Source organism: Mytilus galloprovincialis, chromosome 10 (assembly GCF_965363235.1).
Source record: "Mytilus galloprovincialis chromosome 10, xbMytGall1.hap1.1, whole genome shotgun sequence".
In the NCBI taxonomy this organism is placed as follows: Eukaryota; Metazoa; Mollusca; class Bivalvia; order Mytilida; family Mytilidae; genus Mytilus; species Mytilus galloprovincialis.
The window spans coordinates 15,439,255-15,452,021 of record NC_134847.1 but is presented as its reverse complement, the minus strand read 5'-3'; the positions used below and the strand labels follow the sequence as shown (position 1 = coordinate 15,452,021).

General features: G+C 32.1%; 1 protein-coding gene across 2 annotated transcripts; it reads left to right on the top strand.

Annotated features, from left to right (window-relative positions):
* The first annotated feature begins 50 nt into the window (after nt 1-50).
* On the top strand, nt 51-11,165 carry LOC143049909 (protein CMSS1-like). 2 transcript variants are annotated; one of them, XM_076223673.1, is made up of 7 exons: nt 51-268; nt 1,066-1,202; nt 1,517-1,646; nt 6,046-6,208; nt 8,188-8,251; nt 10,280-10,367; nt 10,974-11,165. In XM_076223673.1, the coding sequence occupies exons 1-7, from the start codon at nt 214-216 to the stop codon at nt 11,144-11,146; spliced, it is 810 nt and encodes a 269-aa protein (XP_076079788.1). In that variant the 5' UTR covers nt 51-213; the 3' UTR covers nt 11,147-11,165. The 2 variants fall into 2 exon arrangements, with proteins under 2 accessions (XP_076079788.1, XP_076079789.1); XM_076223674.1 differs by having other exon boundaries at nt 228-317.
* Nucleotides 11,166-12,767: the final 1,602 nt, after the last annotated feature.

Genomic DNA, 12,767 nt, shown 5'->3' with positions numbered 1-12,767 from the left:
CATCTTTTTTATGATTTTAGTAAGACACATTCTTGTTGGAACATATTGCATATAGATTCGTTGGTTTCGTAGAATGTAAATCGAATGGCAAAACAAACCTCAAAAGCAAAATGCAATTGCTTATATTTTTTCTTAGGAATATCTGACTTATACAGAGAAATATTGAAATTGTTTCACATCGTCCTATTTCAGATACGTAACTACTAGACAAAGATGGCTGACAATTTGGACGACGAGTGGTGGGAAAAACAAAATAATCAAGTCCCTGGTAAATTACTGGTCTACGTAAATGTTCAGAGAAACAAATCAAAAGTCCCGTATTTTATAGAATAATTTATTTTAGAAAAGTAAACGTGAGTGATGAATTTGTTCGCTTTTAAGCCCTGCACGTGTGCGATTCCACAAAGTTCAAAATCTAGCACGTCCACAAGAAAAAAAAAGCACATTAAAAAAAAATGTTACAACCATTTGATATATGAGTCTGACAACAGAATAATTTATTATCGGTCTCTGATAATCCCCTCTATTAGTAATATAGTCCGAGATTACTCTGACGTCCAACGGCTGTTTTGCCAGACAAGCTGGGGCTGTGGGACGTCAGAGCTCGTCCCATATCAAAAAGTGGATATTTGCCCGTTCAAAATAGATTTGCTGCTTCATTGCTTCTTGTGCCGACTAACGTCTTTGGAATTATATAAATCGGGTATCAATTTGTTCATTTTTCATTTATCTCTTCATTTATGTATTAAAGTTTCACCTTATTACCAGCCATCCTTTATTTTCTTCCATTTAGACAGTTTTCACAGTGACCCATCAATTCTGGCATTTTAACTTTCATTTTTTTCGTTAATCGGCACAAGAAGCGACGAAGCAGCGCATCTATTTTGGACGGGCAAATATCCACTTTTTGATATGGGACGAGCTCTGACGTCCCACGGCCCCAGCTTGTCTGGCAAAACAGCCGTCGGACATCAGAGTAATCTCGGACTATTAGTACTACAACAGTTATTACATTTCAATTTAAAATTTACTGAACAAAAATTTATTTGTTTTATTTAAAATAAGATTCAGGTTCAGAATCCAATGATGAAGACATAGAGGTAGACAAAGAAGACAACAAACAAAACAAAAGAAAGATAACTTCTACTGAAGCAGATAAAGATGAGGATCCTCCCAAGAAAAAGAAGAAAAAGAAACGAAAGGTAAGGGTATAGAGTACATGTACATTGTTTTATTATACAATGTCATACATACAATTAGATATTTTGTACATCTTTAGGGACCAATATATAAGATTAAGTAAAAATATTCTGATCCCCAGTTCGATGAAAAAATGTTCTGTTCCAACAAATGACAAAAAGAATTATTCTGAATCCAGATTTTCCCCATACCTTTTAGTGTATTTGCGTTGAAAAACTAAATAAAATTGTTCACGCTTTGCAAGAAATTATCTTACAAAGACAAAAAAACAAAACCTATATGAAAGATGGTTAAAATGTTTGATATTGTATTACAGAGAATTACAGAAGAATTAAAAGACGGAAATTCAAAAAGAGGCTCTGCCGAACAGCTGGTAGAGGTCATAGGGAAACATTTTGATGGGAAATTATCAGCTGTAGAACAGGATGAGATGAAACTTGATACTGGTAATCATTGGCTCAGTGTTTATTTTGCCATTTGATTAGGGACTTTCCGTTTGAATTTTCCTCGAAGTTCCATATTTTTGTGATTTTACTTTTTAGCTCACCTGACTTGAAAGGTCAAGTGAGCTTTTCTCATCACTTGGCGTCCGTCGTCCGTAAAATTTTACAAAAATCTTCTCCTCTGAAACTACTGGGCCAAATTTAACCAAACTTGGCCACAATCATCCTTAGTTTAAAAATGTGTCCGATGACCTGGCAATCCAACCAAGATGGCCGCCATGGCTAAAAATAGAACACAGGGGTCAAATGTATATTTTGGCTTATATCTTTGAAACCAAAGCATTTAGAGCAAATTTGACAGGTGTCAAATTGTTGATCAGGTTAAAATCTATCTGCCCTGAAATTTTCAGACGAATCGGACAACCTGTTGTTGGGTTGCTGCCCCTGAATTGGTTATTTTAAGGAAATTTTGCAGATTTGGTTATTATCATGGATACTATTATAAATAGAGATAAACTGTAAACAGCAATAATGTTCAGCAAAGTAAGACCTACAAATAAGTCAACATGACCAAAATTGTCAGTCAACCCCTTAAGGAGTTATTGCCCTTTATAGTAAATTTTTAACAACTTTTAGTCATTTGTTGTAACTTGTACAAAAATCTTCTTCTCTGAAACTACTTGGCCAAATTTAACCAAACTTGGCCACAATTGTCATTATGGTATATAGTTTAAAAAATGTGTCCCATGACCCTACCTACCAAACAAAATGGCCGACATGGCTAAAATTAGAACATAGTGGTAAAATGCAGTTTTTGCTTTATATCTTTGAAACTAAGACATTTAGGGCAAATCTTTCAAGATTTAAATGTCCATCAGAATAAGATCTATCCCCTCATCAATTTTCAGATGAATTCGACAACCCGTTGTTGGGTTGCTGCCCTAAAATTGGTAATTTTAAGGAAATTTTGCAGTTTTTGGTTATTATTATAGATAGAGATAAACTGTAAACAGCAATAATGGTCAGCAAATTAAGATCTACAAATAAGTCAACATGACCAAAATTGTCAGAGGACCCCTTAAGGAGTTATTGCCCTTTATAGTCAATATTGACCAACTTTTCGTCATTTTTTTAACTTGTACAAAAATCTTCTTTTCTAAAACTATGTGCCAATTTTAATAAAACTTGGCCACAATCATTACTAGGGTATCTATTTAAAAAAGTGTCTAATGACCCCTCCTACCAACGAAGTTGGCCGACATCAGTAAAAACAGTAACAGGTGAGCAACACAGGCTCTTGAGAGCCTCTAGTTATACTTCCTACTCAGTTAAAGACGGGAACTAATTTGTAACTCTTTTAGGGGCTGAATATGTAAATTATTAACAATTCATCTGAAATTTTCCTATCCAATTAATGCAAAATTGTATAACTTTTTCTATAAATCTTATGGAATCTATGTCCTCAAAAAAGTCAAATGTAAATAATTCATGTGCTCTTGTAAATTAAAAGAGGGACGAAAGATACCAGAGAGACAGTCAAATTCATAAATCGAAAATAAACTGACAACACCATGGCTAAAAATGAAAAAGACAAACAGACAAACAATAGTACACATGACACAACATAGAAAACTAAAGAATTAGCAACACGAACCCCACCAAAAACCAGGGGTGATCGCAGGTGCTCTGGAAGGGTTTGCAGATCCTGTTCCACATGTGACACCTGAGTATATTTTCTTAGATTTCTCCAAAAGTTTTTTTTAAGGTAGATCATAAGGCCATAGTTATTATATTTTTAGTTTTACAAAATTTTCTTACAAAACCAATGGGTAGGAGGACGAAAAAAAATTTAAAAAAAATTCAAGATTTTCTTTTTTTTTTTTTTTTTTTTTTACGCACACCTATAAAGAATAGAATGGGTAGGAGGAAGAAAAAAAAATTCCAAACAAAAGACCTTCCAAAACCAAACTGCAGAACTTCACAAATGATGACATGCGCTTGTGCTGTGACCATGGATTGATTGAATACTCTTTAATATGTCAGTATCTATGTGCTTTATCTGGAATTAAAACAAATTTTAATTCAAGTATAATTACTTTTTTTATTTTTTTTTTTACAATACAACAGACCTGATAATGACAGTTCAATGTTCATTTTTTTGATCTTCAACTTTTTTGGCATTCCTGGTCGCAGGTTTCATTCCTCTACCAATGCATCCTTCACATATGGGCCGCACAATACTGAAGTCTTCCTTGAGCTGAACTATTTCAGGATTGCAATGTCTTCAAAGTCCCCGCAAAAAAAGCAAACATCATTGAAAACCTGTGTGATACCTATTTAAAATAAAAGATGAAAAAAATCTCAGGAAATTGTTTCATTCATGCCAGTGATTCAATCATATCATACCACTTTTTCTGCCTTAAAGTAAGTTGTACATTTTTAATATATTTATATATATATAATAGGAATTTTGTTTTAAACTGAAAAATACAATTTAGATTCCAAAATTGTTCGAGACTTCAATAATGTTTGTGTATGAGGGTTTTGATTCCCTCCTCTAGGAGACAATTCAAATGATATATATCCTGGGGCAAAGTTGGACAGACTATCCTAAGTAACTAAGATTCAGTCAGAGTGGACTGTTTGCTTTTGGCTACTAATATGTTTTTTTCACATGTAAGAAAAAAATCTCAGATAGAAACTACTACAAAATCACAGCTATAAATATTTTTTTCATGCATTTCACCAACACACAAATGTTGCATACTTTCATATTTAGGAATTGCTTTTCATCTTGATGTAGAAAATGCTGGATTGAACCTGGTTTTATAGCTAGCTAAACCTCTCACTTGTATGACAGTCCTATCAAATTCCATTATATTATCAACGATGCGTGAACAAACCAAACAGACACAATAGGTAAAAATGTCAAAAAAAAAGGGTACAGCAGTCAACATTGTGTTATCATCTTAATCACTATAAAAACAACAAATGTAACGAAGAAGCACCAAAAGGCATACATCAAATTTAACATCCTCATTTTGCTTATAATATACGATTTTATTTATCTATGTAAAATGCACCCTTAAAGGATGGAGGGTTTTAAGTACTGGTGTAAAATTGCGCGTTTGTAATTTGCACAGGTAGACATAAAATAATTTTGTCGTTTAAAGTATGATGGGATACATAAATACAGTCACAGTCACCGTGCTATTTTTCAAGCTATGAGTCTTTGAAAATTGCCTAAATTTGGTTAGTGTGTTCATGAAAAAACACATAACAATGCATAAAAAAATTCTATGAGACAGAATTTTGAAATAAATTGTGAGAAGATAGGTTTTATAATATGTTTTAAGAATATAAAAAAAAAAACATGGGGTCACCGAACTTGTTTCTTGCCACAAGTAAAAATAAAAAAATTTCCTTATTAGCCCAGTATAAATTTTGTGCTAAAAGATTTATCTCCCCTTAAATGGCTCATTTAAAAAATGATTTTAAAAACCAAAAAGGTTGATATTTGCTTAAATATTTTGAATAATACAATAAATTAGCCAGTTTTCTTTATATAATTAAACAGTCTAACCATTAAATTGCAAATCTGTTTCCAAATTTGCTTATTTGGACAAATAACTAGACCGATTTTGTACTGTGATTGTACAATCCAAGATGGAGGTATACCATGAATCTACCTCAGTTTCATTAGCTGTCAAAATCAAAAGTACTGAAGTACATATAAATAAGATTGACAGAGGAAACTTATGTTTGTATCATTAGTTCTATTTCCGCAGCTTTATTAAATGAGTATTAATTTAGAATAGAACTTTACTGAAGCTTTAAGGCAATGAAGCATTAACAAACTTTAAGAATATATTTTTTGTAATTTCATTGCAAATATTCAGTAACTTTCTGTAGATGTACATGTAAACCATGAATTAATATAACAATCGAATGGGATAATACAATCGTTTCTCCCTTCGTAGTGACTTTATTCAGTAAAGAACATTTTGATGACTTTGAAATGAACCTTTTCTCCCCTCTCTTGAGCTGTATATGAGTAAAAAAATAAATCTTTGTAGAAATTTATTTAGTGAAAAGACTGATATGTGTGTACCTTTTTCTTTCTGACATTTTACTGACAATTTCTTCAACCTTATTAGACCTTTCGACCTTACATCTATAACTCTTATGGCAACAAAACTTAGAGTGTGTTTTTCTGACTGTTGAAAGCTGTACAATTGATTGCCTACAATTGCTTATATCCTTTTCATTTTGATTTTGATGGAAAGTTGTCTCATGTGCCATTAAACCACATCTCCTAATTTTTATATAAATAAAACTATTTTGTTGGCTTTTAAAGTAATTTTTTGTTGATAGTTAAACATCTTTTCTTTTTTCTTTTTAGGTCATGATTTCTATGGTAGTAGTGAGGAAGACCACACACCAACATCATATTTTAGGTCAATATTACCAAAGTGGAATAAACTACTCAAGACAGAACTAAAGCCAGGATCTCCTCTGGTTCTTGTTCTGTGTTCCTCAGCAATCAGAGCAGTAGAATTAAACAGGTAAAATATTATAAGAACTCTTAGATAGATTAGACTGTAGATTTTCCCGTTTGAATGGTTTTGCACTAGTAATATTTTTGGGGCCCCTTATAGCTTGCTGTTCGTTGTGAGCCAAGGCTCTGTGATGAAGACTGTACTTTGACCTATAATGGTTAACTTTTCCAAATTGTGACATGGATGAAGAGATGTCTCATTGGCACTCATACCACATCTTCTTATATCTATCTTCCAGGATATGCATATTATGTTCTGGTGCTGGTAATTGTTTTGAGAATTAAATATGAACAAAGGCAAGTAAAAAGGAAGTTTGGCTAGGAAAAGATGCATACATGTACAAGCTATATAAATTTAATGAAAATTAAATTTTCTCTTATAAGTCAAATGTTTTTTTACATAAAGACCGATAGCTTACACTTAGAAGATGAAAGTCTGCATAAATAATGTTGTAGATCTGTTAATTCCAGACTCTGTTCAGCTCTAATTAGAACTTCCCATCATTGCATTCAAAAATCATTTGAGTTTAAAAAAATCAATTAAGAATGATCTCTCCAATTCAAACTGTTGATATTTCTTTATTTGTAAGTCCCTTCCTTTTTGATTTTGTTCAGTGGAATAAAAAATGTTTTTATTAGGATATACAATAAAATGAAATAGAAAATCAAATGTATGCTATATGTAGTCATGTTCTTTCACAATGACCTAGTTGATCATATTATTAGTTTAAAAAAAAAATTTGAACTGAAAGTATATTTTTATAAAAATAGAGTGTTGTACATACACATGTGTGTAAAAGAATATTTGGGGCATAAATCATTGAGACAGCAACCAAACAACACAACAACAAAATGTTGACATTTAAATGAGTAACATTAATTAAAAAACTCAATTATACACCTTGCATTTATTTCCAATTATGTTTTATCCTATTGGGCGTTTTGCATTTGAGCCAATTTTTTCTTTCATTTGTGCTGAAAGTGTACAGGTAGATAACAGTTGAATGTTATTTCTTATTTATCGTTATAAACATGTTCTTACTGAGTATTTATATACCACACATCTAATGTATTCCTTCCATATAATTTCATCACTTTTATATTTGTTGCGTAAAGAGGCAGGCATTTCAAAAGTTCTCATTTTGACATAAGTAACGGCCTGTTTTTTCTTGATGACACCCATACAATTATATGTTAGGGTACTGTAAATAGAACTGCTTATTGTAATGTGAATGAAACAATTCTTGACTGTCACTCCATCCTCTTACAAATGCAAAGCAGTCCTGTTTTAATCTGGGGGAAGGAATGGTATCTAGAAAATTGCGATAGTTATTTATTGGTGTTAGTTTATACATGTATGTCTCTATAATCTGTACTTAGTCCAACAGACACAATTTTCCTTTACCAGTTCTGAGCAGGATGAAAACAGCAACAACCTATTTGCAGTGGACAACATGAATACATATTATAATTGACAATTCATAATATATGAACAACTGGCTAACAGAAAAGGTTTATATTGATAATTAAGTATAAAAAAAATAACATTCATCTGTAATTTACCTGCAGGGGGAAAATCGGCGCAAATGATAAGAATCAAATTGGCACAAATGAAAGATTGAATCTTTTAAGAATCAATGAAAATGTCACAAGCTCGTCCTATTGCTCTTTGTGAATGTTGTCTTTAGCAAAGACCAGAGACTTTAAGGAGGTAGACCTAGGTTAATGGAAGTAACTCTCAAAATCATCAGTACGTTTGTGTCAACCATTTTTAAAAATATATTCTAAGCTTATAGGTTACATAGATTATTTTCAATCTGTTTCAGGTAAATGCTTAAAATACATTGATGAACTTGACTTTTGCAAACGCTTAACTGATTTAAAGAGTTATCTCCCTGAACCAAGGTCTAACCCCTTAATAGACACCTGAAAAGTTACATGCTTTTTGTTGACTTATTTAATTCAATTATCTTTTGTTTATTTCAGAGAATTGAAAGATTTTAAAACAGAAAGTTGTAAATGTGCCAAATTATTTGCCAAACATTTTAAGGTATGACAAAACAGAAATTTATTGTAGTTTATATATGGGCATTTAATGTCTAATGGCAGATACATGTATGACATGCATAATCAAGATGATTTCAGCTGTGGTCTATGACTACTCCATGTTCATTTTGAAATAAATAGATATTTGTTTTTCTTATTTTGACAACTGAAAAATGCTATTAATCAATTTATATCTTCAGTAATTTGAAATTTAGTTAAAAAGCAGTAGGTATTAACATAGATGCCAACCATTACGATTTTTCCGTAGTTTTTCCGATTTTGCGATAAAAACTACGCTATTACGGTCAAAGTCGAATAGTTACGGATTCCCAATCATCGCCGTTCAATTTTGTAAAACGCGGATTTTTATCATTACTTTTCCGTTCTGGTCCGGTATTTAGAAAACACCAATGTAATGCTTCCGGTTTCTCGGGAGTTATCAACCTATTGTCATGATTGTAGGGAACTAACTGACTTCCAAAGAGGCAAACTTGCATTTTATGAAGTAGCTTTCCCCCTTTCTATACTTCTCCTTGACAAAACGAAAATGTACGAGTTGAGAACATCTGAACAATTAATAAATGGAATGCATACTACAGACAACATGTTGAACGACAAATTTTAGTGCAAATCATTTTGCAACCACTCGTCCGTAATTTTTATTGGTAAATGCAAGTTTATGAATGATTACTGAAAACTTTTCAATAATACGGAAAATTTGATAGTTTGTTACTGATTGTGTCAAAAGGGGTTGGCATCTATGTATTAATAAGTTTTTGTTTTTTATTCTCATAAAAGAACAATCTCATACTATTGGTATATTTATATGACTAAGGGCTATTCCAGAAAAAAATGTATGGGAGGGTTGGAAGGCAGTTTTTGTCAGCACCCACCACCCAGACAATTGTAATTGAGAATTATAGTGCATTATAGCGTGAAAAGTTGCTCTGATACCCATCACCCATGTATTATTTTACAAAGTGCCTTCCAACCCCCCCATACATTTTTTTCTGGAATAGCCCTAAGTGAGAAATAAACTCATCATAGATACCAGGACTAAATTTTGTATATACACCAGACCCGCGTTTCGTCTACAAAAGACTCATCAGTGACGCTCCAATCCAAAAAAGTTAAAAAGGCCAAATAAAGTACGAAGTTGGAGAGCATTAAGGAACAAAAATTCCTAAAAGTTTTGCCAAATACAGCTACGGTAATCTATGCTTGAGGTAGAAAAGCCTTAGTATTTCAAAAATTCAAAATTTTGTACACAGATAATTTATAAATATAACCATATCAATGATAATTCATGTCAGCACACACAGTGCTGACTACTGGGCTGGTGATACCCTCCGGAAAAATAAATCTCCACCAGCAGTGGCATCAACCCAGTGGTTGTAAATAAACACATCATAGATGCCAGGACTAAATTTTGTATATAAGCCAGACGCGCGTTTCGTCTACAAAAGACTCATCAGTGACACTCCAATCCAAAAAAGTAAAGAAAGGATTTAAACCTGACTTTTTTTCAATATGAAGTTGTAATTCAAAACATACATATTTAATTATTTGCTGAAAGTTGACTTCTTATTTTCATGAGATTGGGATTGGCTAAATGTATTTAAACATTTGTCAAAAATTTAATAAAGGATACAGTTCAATCAGCAACTAAGCAGATAAGGGGAAGCAACTCATTAATATCTCTGCAACATATTCACCATTTTATAAATGTGTCACAAGACAAAAAATAAATGATTTAAAGAGATGAATACATAGTAGTTACTGCAAAACAATGTAGAATACTGGAAATTTAGAAATTATTGTGATGCTTTTATTACTGCCAACAATTGGGACAGGGTTATAATAGCAATAATTTAAACTCACTTTTTGATTTTTTTTATATTATTTAAACAGGATTTTTCACCAAATCGCAAAAATTTAAATTGCAATTTTTTCTTAAATTTCAAAATTAAAATAATACATGCACACAATATTTCTGAATTTATAGTCTTATAGATGTTTTACTTTGTTTCAGTTAGAAGAACAGCAAAAGTTCCTTGAGAAAAGAGTTTGTCATTTAGGCATTGGCACACCCAACAGAATCTTAGCTTTGTTGAAATTAAGTGAGTTATTTCCCTTTTATGTTGACTATCATGTTATTGTAAATGTGTAATAAGTCACTTATTGTGATAAGAACCTACAGCACAAGCATTCTTTCATGAAGACTATTCATGAACTTTTATAGTGCAGGGCTACATGCAGTCCTCTCTATCTGGTAAATGAAACCATAAAGGCACACATAATTGACAAAATTTTCCAGTGAAGTACAGAACTAGAAAGTGGTCTTTTTTTTTGGAATGGTTCTCAAATGTCCATTTGAAATTATTACTTTGTTATGAACAGAGCCTGAATGGATGATTACGAGAAAACATCTTTATTTTTGGTACACATAAAGTACCAAAGACTATCAATACATATCAATTATATGTAAACCAAATAATTTTATGAGCGATTTATTTTTGCATCTTTAGCGAGTATAAAGATCACGCAAATATAAATTATTGTAAAAAGCTAACTACATCAGGTAAATTTGAAAATCATCGAGAAATGGGATAGAAAGTATTTGATGTGAAAGAACGTATCTACGAAAATAATTTGGTTTACAGTACATGTAATACCTTTTTCCAAGGTGGAGAAAAATTTACATATTTGTCTTTTATCTATTTTAGAAGCACTACATCCTGATGTAATAAAGGCAGTTGTATTGGATTTTAACTGGAGAGATGTCAAGTCGAAGAGAATTATAGACATTCCCGATGTGAAAGGAGATCTGTTGAATCTTATGAAAGACTATCTTATTCCTCACATAAACAGTTCTAAATGTAAAATTGGAATATTATGATATTAAAAGATATGTTTTATTATATTTTATGAATTTGCCTTTGAAAATATGCTGAGGTGGAATACATTTTTAGCTTTAAAAGAATCAGAAGCAAAAGCCCAAATATTTGACAACTTAAGACAGAAGTACAGATGTACAAATGTAAACAGAGTTGTATTACAGAAAAATGAAATACAATGGTAAGCAAGCAAATCTGACCTACTGCATTTCACAAAAAAAGTACTTATAGATCTAACCATTTCAATAAAACAAGGATACAGCAATATTCACAATTGTAAGAAAAGTGAACTACCAATTCATGATATTGCATGCAGACATAGTGAAAGGAGTTGGCTCACTAACTCATCCTTTTGGCTTTAACCCTCTGAAATTGTGAAAATTATTATAATATTTCTAAAATGTCCAATTGTTTCGCAGCTAAAAAAAAAGATTTTCACCCATGGTGTCATTAGTGAAGTGACTATATAGGTTAATTTCGTAAAGTCCTGACGTTTTGCAAAATTCTGCAAATTTATGACTGTCAAAAATTTACAGTGGCACCATCTAAATGATTTTTGGTGAAATATTCTTTTCTTTTCGATACAACTTTCAATGGGGAGGGTTGGTGCCACGTACAAAATCATGAAAAAAGGTGGAAAAATAAAAGAAAATGGACGAAAACAAAATCTTTTCCTTGTTAAGTCTAATCTCTTTTTAAATATGAAGCAGATAATTTGTTCTTGTTATACTTCAAAATATCATATATCTCTTTTGTTTCATTGGCAATTATACATATCTTCTTTTTTTAGCATGTTCAGATTTAATTAAATAATTGAGGTTAAAAATACACCTTCATGGGGTTGTTAATTGGGGTTAACGTTCCTTGCTCTACTCGTTTGACAAAAGTTACTATCACTGGGATAGCAGACAGACTTGTATCAAAAGCTTAAACATGTTAGTTGCATTTATAAAGTATAATGAAATTATGGAAATGGGAGATCTCTAAAAGAGACAACCTCACCAAACATGTCAAAGGGCAAAAACAGAACTTGAACTTTTTTTCAGACAGAGTGACACTACACAACATGCACACATCAAAGATAAAATACACAAGAAACACCCAGGAAATCTTCCAAGGCCTGCAAGGGACAAAGATAACAGTTTTATGTATGATAAATGTTAAATATAAGTAGCAATACTCATAATTCATAGGATCCTTGATAAAAAGGATGATTCTGATGGATGGCTGTTTAACATCCAGCCGCAAAGTAAATGCATATTCAGAAATTGACCATATGAATATTAATGTAATATGAATGTTAACCTTGGTTTGTACTAGACCAAGCACCGAGCCTGCTTATAACATGCCAGTTCACAAGCTAACAGACATGTCACCCTACTGGACCAAACTATACTGACTGAGACGATCTGACTGCTCTTTCTCCTTAATACTGTCTGCTTAGCTGAGATGCAGCCAGTACCAAGTTTAAATTTTGGTTTAACCTGGCCATGGTTTGAACCAAGAACCCTTCACTACAGGCAAACACACTACCATGAAACTGCAGGGGCGGATCCAGCCATTTAAAAAAAGGGGTTTCCAACTATATGTTCCCATTCAAATGTATTGATCATCCCCAAAAAA